The sequence below is a fragment of the Puma concolor genome, chromosome C2 (assembly GCF_028749965.1).
Source record: "Puma concolor isolate L17-30 chromosome C2, mPumCon1.1.hap2, whole genome shotgun sequence".
Lineage (NCBI taxonomy): Eukaryota > Metazoa > Chordata > Mammalia > Carnivora > Felidae > Puma > Puma concolor.
This window is the reverse complement of record NC_141675.1, coordinates 5,935,476-5,962,011: the sequence shown is the minus strand read 5'-3', so window position 1 is coordinate 5,962,011 and position 26,536 is coordinate 5,935,476. Positions and strand designations below refer to the sequence as shown.

At 41.5% G+C, this 26,536-nt stretch overlaps 1 protein-coding gene across 3 annotated transcripts in view; it reads right to left on the bottom strand.

Moving 5' to 3' along the window:
• The window catches only part of CTDSPL (CTD small phosphatase like), a 122,124-nt gene that overhangs the window by 88,419 nt on the left and 7,169 nt on the right, over nt 1-26,536 (bottom strand). Inside the window, exon 1 of one of the 3 annotated variants that reach the window (XM_086720442.1) lies at nt 8,896-9,978. The exons of the other annotated variants lie outside the window; for them this stretch is intronic. Within the exon in view, the coding sequence (XP_086576568.1) occupies nt 8,896-8,902 (7 nt within the window). The 5' untranslated portion in view covers nt 8,903-9,978. Of the gene's footprint in view, nt 1-8,895; nt 9,979-26,536 lie in introns of those variants that run through there. 3 annotated transcript variants of the gene reach the window in all.

Here is a 26,536-nt window from a genome sequence, read left to right as displayed (position 1 = left end):
GAGGCTATAAAAAAGAACCAACTGGAAGTTCCATAATTAAAAAATACAATATATAAAATTTTCAAAGAATCAGTGGATGAGCTTAATAAAATGGAAGTGATATTGGAAAGAGTCACTGATCTTGAAGATAGGCCAATAGAAATGACCCAATCTGAAGAACAGAGAGAAATAAAAGATTGAAAAGAAAAAAACCAGAACATCAAATATGTAGGACAATATCAAAAAGTCCATCATAGTGGCCAACAGACACATGAAAAGATGCTCAACATCACTCATCATCAGGGAAATACAAATCAAAACTACAATGAGATATCACCTCCTACTGGTCAGAATGGCTAAAATCAAAATCACAAGAAACAAAAGTGTTGGTGAGAATGCAGAGAAAAAGGAGCCCTCTTGCACTGTTGGTGATAATGCAAGCTGATGCAGCCGCTGTGGAAAACAGTATGGAGGTTCCTCAAGAGGTTAAAAATAGAACTACCCTACGATCTAGTAATGATACTACTAGGTGTCTACCTCCAAAATACACACACACACACACACACACACACACACACACAACTAATTCAAAGGAATAAATGCACCCTTATGTTTACAGCAACATTATCAACAATAGCCAAATTAACGAAAAAGCCCAAATGCCCATTGACTGATGAATGGATAAAGAAGATATGGTATATATACACAATGGATTATTCAGCCATAAAAAAATGAAATCTTGCCATTTGCAATGACATGGATGGAGCTAGAGAGTATAATGCTAAGCGAAGTAAGTCAGTCAGAGAAAGACAAATACTATATGATTTCATTCATTTGTGGAATTAAAAACAAAACAAAACAAATGAGCAAAGGAAAAAAGAGAGAGAGAAAGACAAACCAAGAACCAGACTCTTAATACAGAGAACAAACTGATGGTTACCAGAGGAGAGGTGGGTGGGAAAAAGGGTTAAATAGGTGACAGGCATTAAAGAGCACACTTGTCATGATGAGCACCAGCGGATACATAGATTTGTTGAGTCACTATATTGTATACCTGAAGCTAAGCTAATGCTGTATGTTCACTACACTGGAATTAAGATAATAAACAAACAAACAAGCCTGTCTATCATTGGTATAACCATAGTCTCAGAAGGAGAAGAGACAGACAATGGGGTAGAAAAATATTTGAAGAAATAATGGCTGAAAATTCTTCAAATTTGGTACAAAACCTAAATTTACAGATTCAAGAAACTCAATGAACTGTAAGCAGGATAAATAAAACCAAAGGTACAGACAAAAAAAAAATCTTGAAAGCAGCCAGAGAAAAGGGACAAATTACCTAAAGGTAACGATTCCACTGGCCTCTGACTTCCCATCAGAAACCAAGGAAGCCAGAACATGGTGTAACAGCATCTGGGAAAAAATCCTCAACCCAGAATTCTATAGCCAGTGAAAATATCCTTCAGGAATGAAGGTGAAATAAATATACATTATATTTGTCATACCTTTTAGTCAAAGCTTTTTACTTTACACTAAAAGCTGGGCAGCGGTACAACAGCTCGCACACCAATTCACAGAAACTTTGCAACGCATGGTTAAAAATGAACAATAATTTTTAAAAAATCATGTGAACTGGGTGGAGGTGGCAATCAACAAAACAACCTGTCCTCAGTTTTTTCTTTAATGGTGAAGAGTGGGTAAGAAGTTATTTCTATGGAATCTGATCTAAGTCTGGGAATCATTTACATTCTGCCAAGATTTCCTGGTCTCAACAGACCGTTTCTTCTCCTCTCTCCTTTCCCACAAGCATGGACTGGGAAAGTGAGGAATAGTTAAATTTATGCCTCCTAACATTATCAGACCTAGAGACGGAATGCAGAACTGACTATTAAAAGCTCACCTACTAATAGTTCAAAATGAAGGTGGGCAAAGTATGGGGCAGGAGGAAAGAAAACAGGCCAAGGTAGCCTGACAGGACACATTCAAGCTTGGAGAATTAACTGCAAAAGATTGAGATCGAGTCAATATTTGCCTTAGAAATCTCAACCTGAATTAACACGTTTGTTGGACTTGTTAGTCCAGAAATAGTTCCCAAGAGAGCTCTGGAAGTGTGACCTTCTCCTGCACATCTGCTCTGACTTTTATGAGTTCTCTTAACGTTTTTTAAAGCTGCTAAGTGTTAATTTTTGTTCAAAGAAGGATTACCGAACAACCTGTTCGCAACACAAGGAGTCCCTTCATACTCGCCTTCCTTAAACCTAGAAGCAGACTGTTTTCCAAACTGTTAACATCCCAAGCTGACTGCCAAACACAGTTACTAACTAGCCTCTGACATCTAAACAACAGCTGTGGTCTGTCCTGCTAAAGGACAGCCTCGCCCGGACAGTGACTCTCCAAAGGTCAGCTGTGTCCTGCAGCAGGAAGTCCATGCCACGGCTGGTGGCACACGCCAGCACAACGGAGCAGTCTATGTTTGTCCCAATTCCCTTTCCTCCCTTTTGGCTAATCTTCACTGGTCATGAACGTTCAGTTTGCCCTGCACAGGAAGCGGGGCCTTAAGCTTCATCCTGCTGGCTCATTGCAGCTCTTGCTCTGACACAAGCCCTTTCCACTGATGATCGTCTTAGAGTTGCCACTGAAAACGGTGCTGATGACAAAGGACCAGAAGACAACGTGAAAACACTGGTCTCAGAAGCAAGCACATTTAAAAAATATTAAGTGTCAGGTGCTGTTCCAGCGCTTTCTTACGAGAGCCCCGCCCCCACTCCCATAAGGATCATTCTTCCTGGTTTATAGGTAGGGAAGCTGCAGTATTTAAATGAACTGCCCACGGTCACAAGTCTTTGGAGGGACACGATGACACTATCCAGGTTTCTCTGACTCAAGTCCAAGGGTCTTTCTACTCTGGCAACCTTCAAGGGTACAGACACCCTTCAAAATTCCAACTAGATTAAAAAAAAAAAAAAACACTTGTCATATTGATGGGAGGTAGGTGGAAAGTTGATTTAAAAATCTACCTGGAGGAGTAGACGCAAAGGAATAGCTAATGTCATTTTAATAATATTAATGTAAGACTTTTCTTTGGAGATATTAAAAAATTTGCTGTAAGGCTAATGCATGAAACTGTGGTATTTGTTTAACCACACAGAGCCTGGCTGATTAGTAAGTACTCAGTAAATGTTAGCTATCACTATTATAATATGCTAAATGTATCATATGCTATCTTACTTAGCTCTTTTTTCATGGGGACACTTTGCTTCCCATATTATATATCAGGAAACTGAGGCATAGAGAGTTTAAATAACTTGCTACAGTTCACAAAGTAAATGGACTACCTGGAATCTGAATTAAAGCTGTCTGAGTTCAGAGTTAAGGATGTTATTGCATCAAGAAAATTAATAACAAAAGTCTAGAAGAGCCTACATGTTCATCAGTTCATCAGATAAATTAAGGTACCATATATCCATATAAAGAATATTTCTGAGAATGAGGTAAATCTGTATGATATGAAAAGAGGTCTATAATATATGTCAGCAGAAAAAATGTGCATTGCATAGGTGAGATCTCATCTTTGTTGAACAATAACTGTATACATTGAGTCACAGTTGTGAAGATATGTGTGTATGTACACATGTTGTATATATGTATGTATATATACATCTATGTTATATAAAGTTGTATATACACACACATATACCATCCTTTTTCCCTATGGATGGGATTAGGATGGAGGGAAATTTCTAACATACTTCTGACTGTTTCAATCTATTATAAGCATGTTTCAATCTATAATAAACCAACAGGATTTTTGTTTTAGTTGTTTGGTTTTTACGTTTTTTTTGTTTGTTTGTTTTTTGTTTTTTTAGTTTTAAGAGAGATAGAGAGTGTGTGAGCAGGGGAGAGGGGCAGAGGGAGAGAGAGAATCTTAAGCAGGATCCACCCTCAGCACAGAGCCTGACTCAGGGCTCGATCCCACAACCCTGGGATCATGATCTGAGCTGAAATCAAGAGTTGGATGCTTAAGGGGTGCCTAGGTGACTTAGTCGGTTAAACATCTGACTTCGGCTCAGGTCATGATCTCATGGTTTGTGGGTTCGAGCCCCTCATCGGGCTCTGTGCTGAAAGCTCAGAGCCTGGAGCCTGCCTCACATTCTGTGTCTCCTCTCTCTGCCCCTCCCCCGCTCATGCTCTGTCTCTCTCTCTCAAAAATAAATAAATGTTAACAAAAATTTTTTAAAAAAAGAGTTGCATGCTTAACCGACTGAGCCACCGGGGCACCCCAACCAACAAGATTTGTAAAAAATGGCTCACTACCTAAAAAAAGATGTTTTTTCCAAAGGAAAACACTTCCATAAACAGGTTAATCCCGACTAACTGAAGTGCAAGGGGTCCCTTGGTACAGTCGTTTTCACTGGAAAATGGTGAAATGCACTCCAAGCCTGCAGCGGAGGACAGTTTAAGCTTTACAGCAGACCCATGTACACAAACAGCTGTGTCCCAGCTTGTGGCTGGCCTGGGGCCCTGCACACCTGTGTGTAGGAGTAGAAAGGCTCTTTCCTGTGCAGTCACTTTTTTTAGACGGTGCTGGTCATCAGGAGTAGGGTATAGAGAACTGAATGGCTGCTTAAATATTACCATGGTCTGGGTAGTCCAATTTTTTTTTTAATGATTTTCTTAAAAAAAAATTTTATTCATTTATTTTAAATGCTTATTTATTGACAGAGAGAGAGAGAGAGAGAGAGAGAGAGAGAGAGAGAATGAGCAGGGGGAGGTGTGGAGAGAAAGGGGGAAAGAGAGACTCCCAAGCAGGCCCTGCGCTGTCAGTGCAGGGCCCAATGTAGGGCTTGATCTCACGAACCGTGAGATCATGACCTAAGCTGAAATCCAGAGTCAGATGCTTAACCCGCTGAGCCATCCAGAAGCTCTAGGGTAGTCTAATTCTAAGGAGACTCAGTGATCCCAGACATGGATTAATCTGGACTGGACAGATCCCAGACTTATGATAAGGCATCTCCAGTGAGCAGTGGTAATACTGAAGAGAAGTGATACTGTTGATACTGGGACCCCTAGGAAGGAAATCTGGTCCAGCCTGTGTTTGCTCTCTAGCGTGCTTGGGTTGGCCATTACTAGGTTAGGCCAGCCTGGAATCCTCAGTACCACACCCCAACTCCAACCTGGGCAGTGGTGGCATGGGATGGCCTGGTGTGCCCACCGGTTAGCTTTACTCCCTAGGGCTGGCCTTGAGACACGCAGACGAGCTTCACGCAGTCAAAACGTGGAATCATCATGAGATGCCACATCCAGCTGGATGTATTTTGGATAGAATTTCCCTGAAGCTGTCTCAATAGCAAAGTGGCAAATTAGTTTCTAAATTCATCTCTAAGGGGATTTTCCCCTCCCTCCTTTCCTTCCTCCCTTCCTTCCTCCCTCCCGCCCTCCCTACCTCCGTCCCTCCCTCCCCACCTCCCCACCTTCCTGTTAAGAGGCACACACCCCTGTTCAGTCTTATAACCTCACCTGAAACTTGGTATGACTCTGGCAGGAGACAGCCCATAACCTGCCAGTGGACAGGAAGGATATCCTGTGACAAGGACTCTAGAGACAGAGTCAAAATCCAACTGGGACTTTGTGTGCCGTCACCCACCATGTGTGTGATGCCTGTGGTGGCTAAAGCTTATTGAACGATGCAGGCTGGAACTTCCCACCGATGGCCAGACTTTGGAGCTTTTTCTTACAAATAATTTCCATTTTTATGAGAGCAGATAAAATCACATGGTTTAAAGCAAATTGCTCAAAAATACTGAAATAAAAAAACACAACCCTGAGGCAAACACTTTCAATGTTTTTAGTTTTTTTAAAAGACCAAATTATGTTAATATTGCCATTTCTTGGTTTCTCTATTTAGCCTTCAACTATTAATTTTGTTTTAACAGTTTAGGTTTTAGCTCTTTACATAATCTACCACATTCCCCCTTCCCTTACACTACTATGATAAAGAACTTTTCATTGAAAAGCCAAGGAGTTTACTCTGATTTTTTTTTTCCTAAGTACCATTTTCTTCCTTGGAGTCAACACTTCCTTTTTAATTTCATTTGTTTAATTTTCTATTCACTTTCATTCAAATTTTTCCAAATACCCTGCCTGAATTATCAATAAGTATTATTTTCCAAATGGCCAAGTATGTCAGATAATCTGTGAATTCCAAAACAGCTAATCCCATTGTATACACGTCAGTCTTCTCTGCGTTGTTTTCCTGTGTTGGTTCCCTGCCTTCTGGATTCTGTTTCTCTCTCCTTTTTTATTTATTTCTTCATTTTGCTTAAGTATTTATTATGGTTGTCTCACAGAAAAGGATCCCCAGGAAGCAAAATTTTGAGTCCTTGCAGATTTAAAAATGTCTTTGCTATATCTTCACATTTGATTGAAAGTTCAGCTGAGTATAAAATTCTAGAACTTTTGTTGACTTTTATTTCATTGTCTTCTAGCTTCCAGTACTGACGTTAAGAACTCTGATACATTCTGATTTTCATTCATTGGTGACAGGTTTTCCCCTTCCAAAAGCTTTTATAATTCACTGTTTCTGGAGTTTTGAATGCTAATGATACTATGTATAGGTATGGGTAATTTCTTTTTCATTTGGTGTACTTTTTTAAGCTTTTATTTTTTTAAAGTCATCTCTACATCTACAACTTACATACATGTAAGTTTGGGGCTCAAACTTACAACTCTGAGATCAAGAGTCGCATGCTCTGTTTACTGAGAGACCCAGCCAGGTGCCCCTCATTCCCTGCACATTTTAATCTAGAGCGCCTCGACTTGACCTTCAGTTCTGAAATTTCTCTTGTATTATTTCTTTGATAATTTCCTTCTCTCTCTGTGTTCTTTCTCCTTGAGATTCCTATTAGATATTAAAGCTCTTGGATGTGCCATTAAAATTTTTTATTTATTGGAGTGCCTGAGTGGCTCAGTCGCTTGGGCATCTGACTTTGTCTCAGGTCATGATCTCAATGCCCGTAGGTTCAAGCCCCGTGTTGAGCTCTCTGCTGTCAGCACAGAGCCTGCTTTGCATCCTCTATCTTCCTTGCTCTCTGCCCCTCCCCCACTAGGGTGCCCTTGCTCTCTCTCTCTAAACATAAACAAACATTACAGTTTTGATTTATTATTTTCCCCCTATTTTCTCTCTATATCTTTTCTTTTTTTTTTAAATTTTTTTTAACGTTTTATTTATTTTTGAGACAGAGGGAGAGAGAGCATGAACGGGGGAAGGTCAGAGAGAGAGGGAGACACAGAATCCGAAACAGGCTCCAGGCTCTGAGCTGTCAGCACAGAGCCTGACGCGGGGCTCAAACTCACGGACCACGAGATCATGACCTGAGCCGAAGTCGGCCACTTAACCGACTGAGCCACCCAGGCGCCCCTCTCTATATCTTTTCATTTTACCTTCTAGAAACTCCCTGATTTTGTTTTCCAGTCCTTCTGTCATCCTTAAGTGTTTAAGTTAGTTATGTTTCTATGTTTCAACATCTTCTCCTCAAATATGCTCATTCAAATATGCTAATTCAATAAAAATTTTATTATGAGGGGCGCCTGGGTGGCTCAGTTGGTTGAGTGACGGACTTCGGCTCGTGTCATGATCTCACGGTTTGTGAGTTCGAGCCCCGCGTCAGGCTCTGTGCTGACAGCTCAGAGCCTGGAACCTGCTTCGGATTCTGTGTCTCCCTCTCTCTCTGCCCCTCCCCCACTTGTGCTGTGTCTCTGTCTCTCAAAAATGAATAAATGTAAAAAAAATTTTTTTTAAATTTTATTCTGAAAAATTTCAAACTGATTGGCATTCAAAATAACACCTTACATACATGTACATGATGCTCAGTGAGACTGTACAGTCATTGCCCTTCCTCTACGGCATAGTGTGGCCCTGTCTTGCGTGGGGGGTATCACATGAATAAGTAAAAGTTACAGCTAGCTAAGGCCTCCTGGCTACTGCCTGCCACCCATCCATCAAGCTAGCTTTCTGATCCCCCACGCTGCTTGGACAGGCTGCAATAAAAAAAAGAATATATTCATCTCAAATTCTGTTCTCATTTATAAATATTAAAAAATTATTTATCTTAAAAGACCCTGAAGCAAGATTGTGTATTTCAGTCCAACAAGGTTTTCCAGGACCTCATCCATTTCAGGGGCTCCTTCCATGGCAGCTTCCTGCTAAGGCAAATGGCAGGCTACCAAGTGCAGAGGCCGAGTGGAGGCTTTCAGCCTGACTTGGCTCACAGCAGCCCCTTCTAGCAATCTCCCCATCTGTGGATCTAAAGACCCCAGGTTTGAGCATCATCTCCAAAAGGTAAGGGCAACAGATGAGCTATGCTGGCTCCTCCCAGGAGACGAGAACGATGCTTGGCCTAAAGATGGTTCCAGAAACAAACTGGCTTTCTGGTCTCTAGATGTTTGAGCCTTGTGTTGTGACAAACACCAAGCAATCTATTTAAATCAGTCAGTCCTTTTTTCAAGAATATGACACAACTCAAACAGGGCAGTCCAAGAAGCATTTTGGTAGCACATGAGATCACTTGGTAGGTGCTCATAGACTAGCATCTCCCATCCCCAGAAAGAAATAAGCCATGGGAACCCGCTTTTTGCACCCTTGTAGGGCTCTCCTATACTTGGAATCTGAAGTATGGCACCACTGCATCTGAAGCACCAAGAAAGGTCAACTTGGCTCTATGACCGCAGCGAGGTGATGCTCTGGCAACCCCGTCAGTTGAGCTTTTAACAGAAAAGTTTGAAGAACATATGATTTCAGAGAGTAATTCAGCTTTGTATTACTTCAGAGACTGAGGCAATCCTACTTTTAGCTTAAAAACATTACCAAGGAGTGAGAAAACACTGGCAATATGGCTCATGAGAGAAAAAATTTCATACCTCCCATTGGTGTTAGCCTGATAGTAAATGTCGAGAGATGTCTTTCCTGCTGTCGAGCCAACGTGTGCCATAATGGGCATGCGTGGATCTCCCGGACCCAAACTTCGTGAAGGTTTAGCTGCCGCCACGTCTGTCGGCTATCGCACCCCTCACTCCAGCACTAACACCTCTTTTAGAAGCACCCTCTCCCCCACCTCTGGCTCTGCTCATCTGCGTGGTTACAGGCTGTTATGTAACTGCCACTTATCAAGCACCAAAATGCGAAACTGCTGTGTATTTCTTAAATTATGCAAGGCTTGCCCTTACTGCTAGGAAATACCTGGCATATCTGAATTGTCTTCAGAGGTCCGGGCAGCATTTTGAAGAGCTATTACCACGTTATTAGTCATTTCTCTGATGTGCGCTCAGGCAACAAGGAGGGCATTGATAACTCCTAGACTGATAACTGTGGAGAGCAGTGAGTCATGCCTTTAGAGCCTCATTATTCCAACACAGATTCCGGAGCCTTGTCCTAATCGCTACACAAAGTGCCTTTCCTCCTTGTCATACTGGCCCTGGGCTGCCTGTGCTGGGATTTGGCGAGCTCTAGGTGCCTGTTTGGGTTTGGTTTACTTGGGTGTCCTGTGGCAGAGACAGCTGGCAGGCTGCAGAGGCCGGGCATCCACAGTTCAGAAGGTGCTCAGAAACACCTTGGCAAGTAGGGTGTTTCCAACAAGAATTCCACTACGATCAATATTTTGCCAAGGTATGCCTAAAAGTATTTTGAAAAATAATTTGGCTCCTGGGGCCAAATGGCCAAGCATATTAAGGGAGGGCAGCAGCCGGGCCCCAGGCCAGTTTGAGCCTGAGAAGTTACACAGGTTATAGCACAGAGCTGGTGGCTTGTGTGTTCTGGATGGTAACATGGTTGTGGCTTAACTCAAACCTGCTCCTGACATGGGAGGCTTCAGGAAAGCTTAACAATGTTTACAGGGGCAATGTTAGGGAGCTCCAAAGAGAAAGACACAAACTATTTTGCGAAGGGTGATCCAAGGATCATCTTTACCAGGATCATCTGGAGAGCTGTTTTCATTTGTTTGGTTGGTTGGTTTTGTTTTGTTTTGTTTTAAGCAGATACTCAGGTCCTACTCCACACCAACTGAATCAGTTTCCCCTTACTGGGCTTAGAAGTCTGGATTTTTAGAAATCTCCCCAGCTAATTCTAACATATTGTAAAAATTGATAACCATTGCTTTGGGTCTCTGGGGCTCCACGCCCAGGTATCAAAGAGAAGCTGTATTTTAAGAGCAAATTTCAATTCAACATGTAGTATTTAGGGCTGAGAATCAGGGTTCTGGGATCCGCTTTATTAACATCTTGCAGGTTGACTATGGGGACGTCTTTTGGCCTCTCTGAATCTTAGGCTCCTCATCAGTAATATCAGGGGACTAGGTTCCTGCCGGCTCTAAATCCTGTGCTCTCACCTCGGTGTACCGAAAGTATACTCAACACACCTAAGTGTTTACTGAAATGCAACTGATAAGTTCCTAAAAGGGGTGGTCAGATGAGTACCTGGAAGGCCAAATATCAGTCATTATGGGCTGGAGTAAGGCACCAGGCCTTCACATGGTGGTGGGGGTTGGGGGGGAGTGGAATAGTATGGAAAGATGTGGTCATCCTTAACAGGCCAGGCATCATAGTGAGGGGACAGAGACCCAGATGTGAGGATGTGGGAAAGTGAGCTGGGAGGGAAATAAAGCATGTCTAAGAAAAGAGAAATATTTGGAAATGAGTGTGGGGAAATAAGATGGTTCCGAGTTAGAGACACCCTTGAAAACCAGGGAGGGATGTAGTATATGATGGCAGCTGCAAAGAGAAGCAACAATGTAAAGTGGTATTTGGGGAAGATGGCTGTGTTGGTTTATACATGGGAAGGGGGGGAGAGGGGCTGGGGAAGGCCCAGGGGCTCAGCCAGGGAGAGAGATATGACCCAGAGGACAAGCTTATTGTAGAGATGACGTGGCCTTGACCTGGATTTACGGCAGTAGGAACAGGAGGGAAGAACATGTCAATGGGAAAAGCTCCAAGACCCTGGGATTTGGGTAGTTCTTACGGCTTTCTGTTTACTTGTTTTTGCTTTTTGCTTATCTGTAGTTGCTGTTCTCTCTGTAGTGAGCAGGTACCGCTCTGCGCTAAGAAACGTACAGTTCAGCATTTCCTCTGGGAATCCAGCAGCCAAAGCTCCACCCCTTTGCAGCTCAGACCTTCCTCCTGTCAGCTCACTTCTCTTTAGAAGCCCCTCTCTCATACTGTTTGCCCACTCATCTGTACCCCTTTGTCCCTGCCCCTGATCCCTTTGCGAAGAGGCTTCTACAGAGCGTTTCTTCTCCTTTTCTGGCCCGTTCCTCTTGTCAGCCTCCTTCCTGCACTGCAAACCTGGCTTCTCCCATCAGCCTTGAAGGTCTTCTGCCTTGAGACTTCTCCTGGCACCGAGGGTCCTGAGCTTTAGGAGGGCAAGTCAGTAAACTCCCTGCTCTCCTGCAGTGGCTCCAGACCAGGGCTTTCCCGCCTCTCTTCATTAAGCCTTCTCTGAGGAGTCAGCCTGCTTTCTATCCTTGAAACCAGAATTCCTGTCACCACCCTGAGAAAATGCTCCATCTATGAGGAAGACCACCGAAACTCCCAACATCACAACCCTGACCTTCCCAACTTCCACAACCATTCCTGATACTCCATGACCACCTAGCTGACCTTGTGTCCCCTGGAACATGTCATACTCTGAAACCCCACAATGACCAGGAACACCTGTCCTCTGGCTTTTTGGATCTCCATATTCCAACTCAATATCCAGTCCTTCCTTAGCACTCTTTCTAATTCATGTTCCTCCCAAGCGTCCTAGATTCCAAAGCAATTATTTAAATTGCCCTCATCACTACCCTGAATTCTGTCATCCTCCAAAGCTCTGCTAAGCGTGCTGTGCTGCCCTATAACCTGGCACCAATTGTGCATTCTGCTAGAGAAAACCTGCCCAGCCATACCTCTGGGCCCTTTCAAAAGTTTCATCAGGCCCCCAGTCTGCTCTGCTGCCCACACCCCACATCCCCCTCCTCTTGTCTCAAGACCTCATTCTACTCTCATTCCCCACTCTTGGCAAACGGCCTTACCTCCGATTTCACTAAGAAGTCGGCAGCCATGAGTTGTGAATGTTCGTATCTCCCTTCTTTTTGGCTCTGAACTTCTCTGTATCTCCAATCATCTTTCCCTCCCTTTTGGGAAGAAATGCTGTCCTGCTCCTTTAAGGCTAACTTCTGTGTCTGAGTCCAGGCCCTCCTGTCTTTCTAAGGGATTTACTCAATCGACTGTCCCTTCTTTCTTATAGTTTCAAGCTTTCCTCCCTTCCTGGCTATTCTCCATCAGGCAAGAAAAATGCTTTGACACTCCCCTCCCCAACCACCCTCTCATCTTGTGACTGCCAAGCTTGTCAGAAAGTTTTGCTATTTTTGTAGAAATGATGCATGTTCATGCAAACATTTTAAACAATACAGAAAAGCAAAAAGAAATTTGGTGACTATACTTCCAAATTATTTTCTTTGGATACATTCACATAGAGAAGTATGTATTTAACACAGAAGAGGCTACACTCTACATGCTCTTCTGTGATTTGCTTTTTGTAACCAACAGTATCTCTCTGGTACTTTTCCATGTCAATATCCTAACTTTTGTAACTGGCAAAAATGATTCTAGTGAATGTAATTAACATAATTACTTCCCTGTCCCCTATTGATTGGTTTCCAGGTGTTTTTTGTTTGCTTGTTTGTTTTTTGCTGTTATGGATAACACTGTGGTGAATATTTTTGCATTTGCGAAGTTATTTATAGCAAATTCCTTTTAATTAATCTATTTAAAAAATTTTTTTTAGTGTTTATTTATTATTGAGACACAGAGCGTGAGCAGGGGAGGGGCAGAGAGAGGGGGAGATAGAATCCAAAGCAGGCTCCAGGCTCTGAGCCATCAGCACAGAGCCTGATGCGGGGCTTGAACTCACAAACTGCAAGATCATGACCTGAGCCGAAGTCGGACGCTTAACCGACTGAGCCACCCATGCGTCCCTATTAAAAATTTTTTTAATGTTTATTTATTTTTGAGAGAGAGACAGAACATGAGTGGGGGAGGGGCAGACAGAGAGGGAGACACAGAATCTGAAGCAGGCTCCAGGCTCCAAGCTGTCAACACAGAGGCCAACAGGGGGCTCGAACTCATGAACCATGAGATCATGACCTGAGTGAAAATTGGACACCTTAACTGACTGAGCCACCCAGGCAACCCGGCAAATTCCTTTTTAAAAGGGTTGTTACGTAGGGGCACCTGGGTAGCCCAGTTAAGCGATGGACTCTTGATTTTGGCTAGAGTCATGATCTCATGGTTCATAGGATTGAGCCCTGTGTTGGGCTCTGAGCTGACAGTGTGGAGCCTGTGCGGGATTCTCTCTCTTTCTCTCTCTGCCTCTCCCCCACTCATACTCATATGTGCACACTCTCTCTCTCTCTCAAAAATAAACAAACAATAAACAAACAAATAAATAAATGGTTTGTTGGATAAAATATACTCACATTTTGTTTGATATACACTGCAAAACAGTCTTCCAGAAAGATGGTACTAATTTCAATTCCCATCAATAGCTGTCATTTCCCTAAACCCTTCTGAACTCTGGGTTTTGTTCATTTTTAAAAGTTTTACCTAATATCAAGAATGAAAAAGAGTATAGCATTACAGATTCTACAGACATTAAAAAGAGAACCGTTTGGGAGCACCTGGGTAGTTCAGCTGGTTAAGCATCTTGCTCTTAATTTCAGCTCAGGTCATGATCTCACAGCCCACACTGGGTTGTGCGCTGGGCAGGGAGCCTGCTTAAGGTTCTCTCTCTCCCTCTCCTTCTGCCCCTCCTCTGCTCTTTCTCTTGCTTTCTCTCTCTAAAAACGACGACAACAACAACAACATCAACAAAAAGAGGGCAGTTTGAACAACTTTCACAACTTTTATTATTTTGAAAATGTAGATAAATGGGCATATCCCTAGGAAAAAGAAACTTGCTCCCACTTATATGAGAATAAATAGGATATATGAAGAGCCCTGTACCTTTTAAGTAAATTAAATCTACATTAAAAAACCTTTCCACAAAGGAACTCCAGGCCTCAAAGGGCTTCACCAAGGTATTCTACTAAATATTTAAAGAAGAAATAAAACTAACCTTACACAAATTCTCCCAGAGAATAAAATTCTCCAATCTGCTTTTTAAGGCCAGCATGACCTTGATACCAAAACCTCACAAGGACATTTAAAGAAAAGAAAACCACAGGTCAATCTCTCTCGGACATGATGATAAAGTTACAGGCACTATTAACACTACAGTGGTTTATCGCCAGTTATCTTCATAACAGAAGAATGCTAAATTTTAGTTAGGGGTCATTGAAAATTAACAAGTAATATCTTTCCCTAACCAAGTTGATGGGACTCCCTGAACTCTACTCATGGACCACTTGGGAGTGGACTCGAGGTGAAAAACCCTTGCACTGAAAAACCAGTGCTGGAGGCAGCCCGGACGACTAGGGCACAAGAGCTCCAGTCCAAATGCTGATGCATCAGTTCAAAGCCTTAGTGAGGGCCTCTGTGCGAGGAGGGATGCCACAGGTCTTCAAACGCTTTTTCAGTTGATTTTTTTAAGATGACTCCTTCTGATTTTGCATTTCACACATCTCTTTGTTCTCCTTCCAATATGATTTTCCTTCGCTTAATATAAAGGACTTGACTAAACATTTCAGTTCCTTTATTCCTAAAATAAATTCCCACGATAATGGGGTAGAATTGGCAAATCAAGCAAATCCTCCCTTTGATGATACCAAGACTATTTGACTACACGTTTGTAAATAGGACAGTTTAAACCAACATAGACTTCTGTGGCCAGCACTCCACACAAAGCCAACCTGACTCCAGACCAAGTACTCACGACACCCTTTGAAAGGTCACCTGAGAGAAACATAATAGGACTGGGGTATGACCTGGCTCCAATCTGCGTATCTGGCACAGCCTGAGTTAGCAATGAGATCACTTGAACCCCTTCCGGAAAGCTCAATGACCAAGTTTTTTGGGTATCTTCCTGAACACTCTCCTATTGGGAAAAGAACCAACTAAGTTCAGTAACTGCCTTTTTACCACTTCCTTTGAATTTATCTCTATGTAGAGGAGGCAGTACTTTTCAAAATTTATGTTAATACTCAAAGTCCAGGATTAACATTATTAATTATGAAATATTTAAAGAGAAGTGCAAGGAATAAAGATAACAGACAACTATATATTAGGCTACCCAACTACCCAGCTCTAGCACATCTTAAAATCTTGCTTAAAATCTTGTCTCAAGAAAATAATTCATAAAAACAAACAAAAACAAAAAATGTTCAATATGCACCCGGAATTAATTTTACAGCTGATTCCACTCCCTTTTCTCCCTGTTGGGAAATAACCACTTCTGAGGCACCTGGGTGGCTGTCATAAGCGTCAGACTTCAGCTCAGGTCATGATCTCACAGTTCGTGAATTCCGGCCCCACATCAGACTCTCTGCTGTCAGCTCAGAGCCTGGAAACTGCTTCAGATGCTCTGTCCCCCTCTTTCTCTGCCCCTCCCCCCTCAAAAATAAACATTAAAAAAAAGGAAATAACCACTGTTACGAATTTGTCATTCATCATTCCTACGGATGCTTCTGTAGTTTTATTATATATGCATATATCCACACACTATACAAAAACTGTTTTTGCCTGTTTTCACATTTATTTATGGCATCACACTGTAGCTGTTATTAGGGGGTTTGCTTTTTCATTCAACGTTACATTTTAAAGTTTAGCCATGTTAATAGGTGTGGCTCTAGTTTATTCCCTTTAATTGCCTTATATGATTTCATTGTTTGAGCATGCTTCCATTTATTTATCTAAGATTTTGTTCCTATAAGATCTCTTCTAACTAGATCTCAGCCCAGCTCCTCAAAAGCATCCACCTAAAAAGATTCAAGCAGGCCTGTAAGAATTTGTTTCCTGGAACACCTGGCTGGCTAAGTCAGTAAAGCATGCAACTCTTGATCTTGGCGTTGCGAGTTCAAGCCTCATGGTGGCCATAGAGCTTACTTTAAAAAGCAAAAAACAATTACCTTCGTTTTGTTTCTTACAGTTTCTAGAAAATGAACACCAAGTTTAAGGGAGAACAAGTACTGTTCTGGTGATGCTGCTAAGCTGAATCATCAGCAGGTGAGGGCAGCAGTATATTATTTTACTAGAATAACTCTAAGGTGTAATTAAGCATTCTTCCCTAGCTGTGAAACAGCCAACTCTAATTCTTTGGCCAAATCAGAGGGCCTACAAGTCACTAAAACCTTTTGACAAACTCCTTTCTGTCTCAAACAGTTCACATGGTTTCTGTGGTTTGCTGCTAAGAACTCTGACCAATACAATGGGATTGAGGCATCTTTAAGAGCCTTCTTAGCACTCTTTCCTTCCAAAAGCACCTCAAAACTCCACTTTTATTTAATCACACACCTAGAAAGAGTGTAAACGGTAAGAGTGAAACCTATCACTTTCAGAATTTTAGAGATGAAAGCTGTTGGACTCTGGGCCCTTACCTTCTCTCACTTCTAACTGTTCACAGTATACAAGTGAATATGAATCGGGTAAAGAGTTAACAGTAAGACTCAAGGACACAGAATTTGTTATATAAATAACAGAGCACAAATTGTAAGAAAATGTGGCCTGTCAACTTGGGTGAGCCCTAGAATTTATCCTGTTAAATATGCTGCCTCTGGCAGAAGCAAAAAGAAGCATCTTTTGGAAAAATATGGTTGCTGTCTTTCAAGATGTAAATCTTTTGAGCTTACCATATTCTCCAAAGATTTCCTACATTTCCTTTTAACGGAGTCAGACGGACTACATTTAACTCCTATTCTACTATTTGGTAGGTCTATACCTACATCATACAGGCAAGTTACTTAACCTCTCTGAGACTTTGTTTCCACGGACATAAAATAGGGATTATGGGGGCACCTGGGGGGGGTGGCTCAGTCAGTCAAGTGTCCGACTTTTGATTCAGACTCAGGTCATGATCTCATGGTTGCGAGATTGAGCTCCGTGTGCTGAGCTTGAAGACTGCTTGGGATTCTTTCTCTCCCTTTCTCTCTGCCCCTCCCCCACTGCCTCACTCTCTACCTCTCTCAAAATAAATACATAAACATCTTTTTAAAATAAAATAAAATAGGGATTATCATACCTCCATCTAAAGGTTGTTCGAGGATGAAGTAAGATACGCATGCAAAGTACTTGGCATACAGTAGGCATAAAATAAATAGTAGCTTCCATGGCACTTTGCATAGCCTCTTTTTAGAACATTATGTTTGAGCACCTCAAATATATGGGCAGGTCTCACCCATCTGTGCATTCCAAGTACCAGGTATGGGTGAATACCACAGAAGGTGCTAAATAAGTGCTTCTGAATAAATGAATTAGAAATAATATAAATAATAAGAAGAAATGTTTATTACATATTTATGTACTTTGATATGCAATACATATATGGGTATATACATATATTATACTGTTTAATCCTCACAATAATCCTAGGAAGTGTTAACTACTATGGAATCAAGGCTCAGAGAGGTTAATTAAGTTGTCAAAGTTCACACAACTCATAAGTGATGGAGCTAGAATTCAAACGCAAGCCTATGCCTTTAAAAAAATTTTTTTTAACGTTTATTTATTTTTGAGACAGAGAGAGATAGAGCATGAACGGGGGAAGGTCAGAGAGAGGGAGACACAGAATCCGAAACAGGCTCCAGGCTCTGAGCTGTCAGCACAGAGCCTGATGCGGGGCTCGAACTCACGGACCGCGAGATCATGACCTGAGCGGAAGTCAGAGGCCCAACCGACTGAGCCACCCAGGCGCCCCAAGCCTATGCCTTTAAATATTACACTCTATTTACTGCATCCTGCTCAGGCAGTACAAGAAGGTGTCAAGAGAAAGTAACATGTGAGCTGGATCTTAGAGGACGACTAAGAATCCATCAGGCACATAAGGAAAAAGGCATCTTAGTAAGGTGAACCAGGACATACACAATGGAGCGAAAAAGAAAAGCATGTTAGTTCATGACGGTGTAGAAGAGAAGTCCCTGGACAGGAGACTGTAAAGGTGGTCTAGGGTCAGTCCATGAAGGGCTTATGGGTTATACAACATCATGTTCTTCTCTTGGGGCCAATGGGGAATCACTGAGAAATAGCTTTAAGCAGGCAGCAGCATGATCAGAGCTGTGCTTCAGAAATTCACCTCCAGCAGCCTCACAGAGGAAGAACTGGAATGAGAGCCCAGATAGGGGGTAGGAAGATAGAAAAGGAGATTAGCCATTTGCCCAGGCTTTCCCATCTCTGAGGCTCTGATCATCACTATACTATTTTCTAAGTGACATCTTAACATTAGCGGCCAGCACAACTGTGATCTCTATCCAAACTGGGTCACACTTCCTGGATGAGGGTTTCTTTCTCAGGGAAGTTTCACCTGTTTACTTACCTGGGGGCAACAGAAATGAAGCTACCCAGCTAATGAGCTGGCTTTGCCCTTTTGTTTCAAACAGTGTCAGCACTTCCTTCCCCCGCCCTGCCGACACATGGGGACAGCCTGAAAGGAATCCCTCACACCCTCCAGAACCCAGGCCCTCTCTGCAGAGCTGGGGTTTCAGCACATTTCTCTCTCCTGGTGCTTTTCTATTCCTTTGTTCTCTTAGACTCCATCAAGATAGTCACTATTTTTATACTATTGTATAACGATGGGAGGCTGTCTTTTAAACTCAAATGCTTGTTTATCTCCTCTCGTACTTTTGTATTAGGTCTCTCCATAAGGATGCTCAAGATGAAAAGAAATTCTCAGCGCCGATTTTAAATCTGCAAAAAAGATATACTGTACAAAATCTGTTTGGGTAAGTTCCTAAAAAAAGACTGGAGGAAGTCATAGGTTTTGTCTTTTAGAGCCCCCCACCTCCTCACTGCAAAATGCAGAGTAAATCTTTCCTGCCAGATTGTAAAATGTCTTGGTCTTCTCTTCCGCTTAAATCATGACCAAAAATTTACTTCTGAGGGAGGACTGGTACTATATTAAGCTTAACACCACTTCACATTAAGGAAGCGATCAAAATTTAAGGAGTACAGTATCCAGAAATAGACCCACATATATACAGTCAATTGGTTTTTACTAAAGGTTCAGCAATACAATCGAGAAAGAATGCTCTGTTCAATAAATGAGGCGGAAACAATTGCCACATCCATATGCAAACAAATAAACTTCAATTTCTGCTCTTCAGAAGACATCAACATCTCATACCCATTAGGGTAGCTGCTATCAAAAAGACAGAGAATAACAAGTATTGGCAAGGATGTGGAAAACTTGGAATCCTCTTTTTTTTTTAATTAAAAAAATCTTTTTCAATGTTTATTTATTTTTGAGAGAGAGGGGAGGGGTAGAGGGAGAGGGAGGCACAGAATCTGAGAATCAGAGGCACAGAATCAGAGCAGGCTCCAGGCTCTGAGCTGTCAGCACAGAGCCCAATGCAGGGCTCAAACCCACGAACCATGAGATCATGACCCGAGTCGAAGTCAGACCTTAACCAGCTGAGCCACCCAGGCACCCCAATTTGGAATCCTTATATACCTGATGGGAATGTAAAATGGTGTAGCTGCTATGGAATACAGTATGGTTGGTTCTCAAAAAATTAAATATACAATTACTATATGAGGGGCCCCTGGGTGGCTCAGCTGATTAGGCATCTAACTCTTGATCTGGGCTCAGGTCATGATCTCACGGTTCATTAGATCGAGCCCCACATCAAGCTCTGCGCTGATGGTGCAGGGCCTGCTTGGAATTCTCTCTCCTTCTCTCTCTCTCTCTCTCACTGGCCCTCCCCTGCTTATACCCTTTCCCTGTCTCTTTCAAAAATAAATAAATAAATATTTAAAAAAAGAGAATCATCATGTGATGCAGCAGTTCCACTCCTGGGTATATACCCATTCGCAATGGCTAAAACACAAAAGCAACCTAGTGTCCACTGACAAATGAATAAATGAGCAAAACGTGGGATATTTTATATACGGCATATACATAAGTGTATACAGTACGTATGATATGTATACACTATATATATATAATATATATACAATACAGTCAACCCCTGAAAAACATAGGTTTGAACTGTATGGGCCCACTTATATGTGGATTTTTTACAGTATAGTACTGTATGTATACTTTCTCTTATGATTTTCTCAAAAATATTTTCTTTTTGGGGCGCCTGGGTGGCTCAGCGGGTTGAGCATCCGACTTCGGCTCGGGTCATGATCTCACAGTTCGCGAGTCTGAGCCCCATGTCGGGCTCTGTGCTGAGAGCTCAGAGCCTGGAGCCTGCTTCGGATTCTGTGTCTCCCTCTCTCTTTGCCTGCTCATGCTGTCTCTCTCTCTCTCAAAAATAAATAAACATTAAAAAAAATTTTTTTAAAGAGAACTGCTAAGATTAAAAAAATTTTTTTCTCTAGCTTACTTTTTTGTAAGAATAGAGTACATAATATATAACATACAAAATATGTGTTAACTAAAGGTTCGTGTTATCAGTAAGCCTTGCTGCCAACAGCAGGCTATTAGCAGTTTCAGCTGTTGTGAAGGCAAAAGTTACACATGGGTTTCCAAAAGTGTCAGGGGATCAGTGCCCCTAACCTCGGAGTTATTCAAGGGTCAACTGTATATATGATGGAATATTATTCAGCCTTGAAAAGGAAGGAAATTCTAACAGATGCTACGACATGGATCAACCTTGAGGACATTAAACTAAGTGAAATAAACCAGTCATTAGAAGACAAATACCTCTGGATTCCACTTCTTTGAGGTAGCTAGGATAGTCCAAATCAGAAACAGAAAGTAGAATGGTCACTGCAGGGGCTAGGGAGAGGGGGAAAGGAGAGTTATTGCTTAAAGGGGACAGAGTTTCAGTTTTACCAGATGAAAAGAGTTCTGGAAATGGATGGTGGTGATAGTTACATAACAGTGTGAACGTACTTAATGCCACTGAATTGTACACTTCAAAATGGTTAAGATGGTAAAATTTATGTTGTCTGTATTTCGCTACAATTTAAAAAGTTGGAAAATAAAAGAAGTTGCTAAGAGAATGAAAGGACAAGCCAAACACTGAGAAGAAATACTTGCAAAACATATCCAACAAGAAAAGTGTATCCGGAATATACAAAGAACCTTCTCATTCAGTAAGAAGAAATCAAACAGTCCGATTTTTAAAAAATGGGCAAGACTTTGAACAGACAACTAACCACAGACTTCATCTAAATGGCAAGCAAGCACATAAAAGGAATCTCAGCACTGACAGTTGTTAGGGAAATACAAATTAAAACCATGACAATAGATAGATACCTGCTACAATGGCTAAAATAGAAAACTGATGGTACCAAGGACCGACAGGGATGCAGAGCGCTTGGAACTGTCACACACTGCTGATGGAAATGCAAGATAGTACCGCCACTTTGGAAAGTAGTTTGGCAGGTTTTTTTTTTTTTTAAGCGAAACATATACTTTTAAATTTTTTTTTTTTTCAACGTTTATTTATTTTTGGGACAGAGAGAGACAGAGCATGAACGGGCGAGGGGCAGAGAGAGAGGGAGACACAGAATCGGAAACAGGCTCCAGGCTCTGAGCCATCAGCCCAGAGCCCGACGCGGGGCTCGAACTCCCGGACCGCGAGATCGTGACCTGGCTGAAGTCGGACGCTTAACCGACTGCGCCACCCAGGCGCCCCGAAACATATACTTTTAAATTGCGACGTTTCCATACAACTGAACGCTACCCAGCAATAAATGTGAGCGAACCACTAACACATGCAGCCATCTGGATGAGTTTCAAAGGCATCAGGTTAAGTGAAAGAAGCCAAACTCAAAAAGCTACATATTGCAGGATTCCATTTAGTATATGACATTCCAGAAAAGGCAAAAAACAGTAGAGAAAAGAACAGATTATTGTCGGAGGCTGAGTGTAGAGGGAGAACAGCTGCAATGGGGCACAGGAAGTATTTTGACACCAATGTGAATATCCTCCATCTTGACTGTGGGGCTGGTTACATAGCTGCCTGAGTTTGTCAACACAGAAATTGGGAACCTTGGCTTAGGCCAAAAAGAGTGATTCTTATTGTCTGCAAATTTATCTCGATATAAAATCAAACTCAAAAAAATTCAAAAGAAGAAGTCGGGCCTTCGGCAATGATACAGGGTGTGCTATGGAGTAGAAACATTAATGCTCACCAATAACTGTTTAAATATCTGACAGAGTTAAAATAAATAAATAAATATATAAATAAATATCTGACAGAGTTATTAATAAGCTACTCAAACTGCACACTGTTTGATGACTGCTATGAAATGTATCTGTTCTAACCAAAACCCAAATGAACGTGTTGAGCTGTTTCTTCAAAAAGGGGAAAGAAAATATGGCTCTGACTGAAGTCTATGGAATTAAGGTCAATGGTTTCTGACTTGAACATAAGTGAGCCAAATACTTAGAACAAATTTAATGACATGCTAAGCATGAAAGCTTAATCTTGATCAGAATGCAGAAGGAGGTATTAGGTACAATGTAAAGTACAGTATAAATTCTTATTGGGATACTGACTTCTGGTACTGAAAGGCTATGTTTCATTCAAGCCATGTTGACAAGGTGGTACAGTTTGTTCTTCAAGACACCCTAAAAACATTTAAAGCCTGGGTTAAATACTAACTATGAAAAGTACGAACACTATTGGGCATCAGGTGCTAAGCCACTTCTCTTCAGTTTTTAAAGCGCTTTTAAGTACCAAGATTTTAAAACATTCTGGCAAATAGCCTTAATACAAATCATAATTACAAAGAAACCTTTCAGTTTTTAAATTGAAGCAGCTACTCAGAATCAAAATGAGCTATTACTTAGGTGATTACATAATCCTTAGCATCCATAAAGACCAGTGTTTATTATTCCCTGCTTTCAGAGAACTATGCCACCAGTGTTTTCAGTCCTGATCCCCAATACAAAAATGTCCACATCCTGACCCAGTGCTCCATTATGCAGAGCCATTAAAGCAAATATTTGCTTAATTTTATTTTAAATATAGCACTGAATATGCATCCTCACTTTGTGAAGATAGGAGGATATATGTTAAAAGATTAAAGGAAAGAAAACTATTTAAAGAAAGTAGACTTTAAACAGAAAGAGAAGTCATTAAAAATACTAAACTCTAAATGTCTGATAAATCAAGATCTAGAAAATAAATTTGAAGGTACACATTATGCCTTTAATATTACCCAAGAGACTCCTTACATTCCCTGACCTTGGCATCATACGTTACTGACAAAGCAAGTGAAAAAAACATACATTAAAACTATATATGTACATTTAAATCTAGAATCATTGGTCGCCAGAGTATGTCCTGACTTCTGCCGGTTCCTGGCTGAAAAGACCCAGTGAATCTACTTGCATCATGTATCCTACTTCCCCTACCCTCCACATCAGTAAAAGAGACCAAGGCCTTTTCCTCACTTCGGGGTATATATCCAAAGGAAACAAAATCACTATCTCAAAGAGACACCTGCCCTCCCCACCCCCATGTTCACTGCAGCATTATTCACTTAGAAACAATCTAAGTGTCCATCAATAGAGGAATGGATAAAGACCAGGTGTATGCCTACACAATGGAATGTTACGCGGCCATAAGAAAGAAGGAAATCCTGCCCTTTGTAACAACAGGGATGGATCTGGAGGGCATTATACCAAGTGAAAGAAGTCAGACAGACAAAAATAGTAAATACCGTGTGATCTCACTTATACGTGGAATCTGAAAAAACCAAATTCACAGAAAAAGCGATCAGATTTGTGGTTGCCAGAGGCAGGGAGTGGGGGAGGGGGACTGGGTGAAGTGACCCTAAAGTACAAACTTGTAAACTTCCAGCTGTAAGATAAACAAGCATCAGAGATGTAACATACAACATGACGACTACAGTCAACGCTGCTGTAGGGTATATTTCAAAGTTGCTACGAGAGTAAATCCCAAAAGTCCCTATCATAAGAACAAAAAAGGTGGTTTTTCTGTTTTGTAACTATACGAGGTGAAGGATGCACCCTAAACTTACTGTAGTAATCATTTCACAACATGCATGTACGTCAAATCATCACGCTGTACAACTTAAGTTTAAATAGTGTTGTATGTCACTCATATCTTAATAAAACTGGAAGACAGATAAGTAGGTAAGTAAACACATACGAACATACACCTATGTCGGAATTAAACTCGAAGCTCTGTGGTCCCTCCTGAAAACCCAGTCCATTCCAAATGGGGTTCCTCTCCAACCTGGACGTGCCACTCAAGTACAGTCTGGGACAAGTTCCTGAAGCTCTAAAACCTCCTTCCAGAGCAGTCAGGCTGGAAGCAGACTTTTCCAGTCACTGGCCAGCAAGCCATGTGTGGTGGTCATGAGTGCTAAATCCAGAGATGAGCTCCTTTGTGTTTATCCTATGAAGACATTTCTATTGACTTAAATTGATGCTTTCTTGCTTGAGAAATAAAATGAAAGACAGAAGTTTAAACATGCTTGCCAACCAAATGGAATATGAGATCAAAAATATATTTAAATCAGGATACTATGAACTCTGATAAAAAATTCTGGTGTTAAGACCAAAGCTTATGGAAGCATTTTTTAAAGGTTGTTTAAACAACAATTGTCACTGAAGCCCTACTGATCTAGCCTTGATTTTCCACTGAATTAATTATCATTCTCTTTTTAGGGGGCAATCAAGATTCTCAAAGCACTAAGTCACTTTGACTTTTACATTGATCATAAGCACAATGTTGAAATAAACCTTGAAAATGACAACTTTCCAACTCCAGTCTTCCTTAAAACACTTAATTTGGAGCGGTCTAAAAGTCAATCAGGGGACTTCTGCTTTCAGGAACATGGAGTAGACATACTTCTGGTTCTTTCCATTAAGTATAACTAAAAACTCTGGGCACTGTTTATAAAGTAAACATAAGAAGATTCTGAAAGGTGGAAGAAGACAGACCAGCTAGGGGCTCTGAAACTTAAAATGACATTGCAGTGATCTCTGGGCTTTCTTTTTCTAACAGCCCAGACTTAGCTGAAGAAGGTGGTAAGGCGAACACCAACAGTTGCAGACGGGAGTTCCCTCCAAAGACTACTCTTTATAACTAAGGGACCAGGAAAGGGATAGTCTGGCAACACACAAAACTCTCAGACAATAACTGCTCTACAGCAGCCAATCACCACACACACACACACCCACACACACAAACACACACACACACACACACACACACACCTCCTCACCCGTGCCAGCAAAACTGGCTGAGTACCTAGAATTCCACCCTCATCAGGGTGTTAGGAGGCCAGGGTAAGTGTCAGAGAAGGCCAAGTAGGGAGCAGGAACTTCCAAACCTGACAACTGGTAAAGAGTTCCCCTGTCACCCAGAGGTGTCAGTGGTGACCATGTGGCCAGCCTGGACTTCCATCCCTACCTAGAAGTAAGGAAGTCCTCCTCCCACTGGAGCAGTGCCAGAGGAGGCACAGGAGGAGGCAGGGGTTTCCCAGCACCCAGTGGCATGAGACCACTCCCAACGCAGTTCAGTAGAGACCATGTGGGAGCTGAAAACTCCCTCCCTGCACAGCAGTGTGTCAAAAGAGGCCAAGTAGAGATCCTGGACTTCTACATCTATCTGGCATAATGAGAGAGCGCCCTCCCCTCCGTTCTCTGCTGGAGCAGTTTCAGAGAAAACCAAATAAAGCAGGAAGTTTAAATAAGATCCAGAGACTCATAACATAGTATGAAAATGTCAAGATTTCAATTGTAATTCACTTACATCAAGAACCAGAAATTCTCAAATTGAATGAAAAATGACAATCAATAGATGCCAACACCAAGATGACAGAGATGTCATACTTCTCTGACAAAGATTTTAAAGCAGCTATGAGGGGTACCTGGGTGGCATGGTTGCTTAAGCATCTGACTTGATTTGGGCTGGAAATCAAGAGCCTGCTTGGGATTCTCTTTCCCTCTTTCTCTCTCTCTGCTCCTCCCCTGCTTGAGTTCTCTCTCTCTCTCCCTCTCCCTCTCTCAAAATAAATTTTAAAAAAGAAAAAAATAAAGCAGCTATGATAAAAACAATTAGGAGTACTTTAAAACAAACGAGGAAAATAAAAAGCCTCAGCAAAGAAATAGAAAGTCTCAGGAGAGAAATACAAGATAGAAAGAAAAACTAAATGGAAGATTTAGAACTAAAAAATACAAAAATTGAAATAAAAAGCTCAGTGGATGGGAGATACACAGCAGCATGGAGGGAACTAGGAACAAATAAAAAAACTTAAGACAGGACAACAGAAATTATCCAATCTGAACCAACAGAGAGAAAAGAAAAAAGAATAGTTAGCATTGATAAACCCATGGACTATAACAAAGGATTTAATATTTGTGTCATTAGAGTCCCAGAAGGAGAAGAGACATGGCAGTGTTGAAAAAGCATTTCAGGAAGTAATAGCTGAAAACGTCCCAAATTTG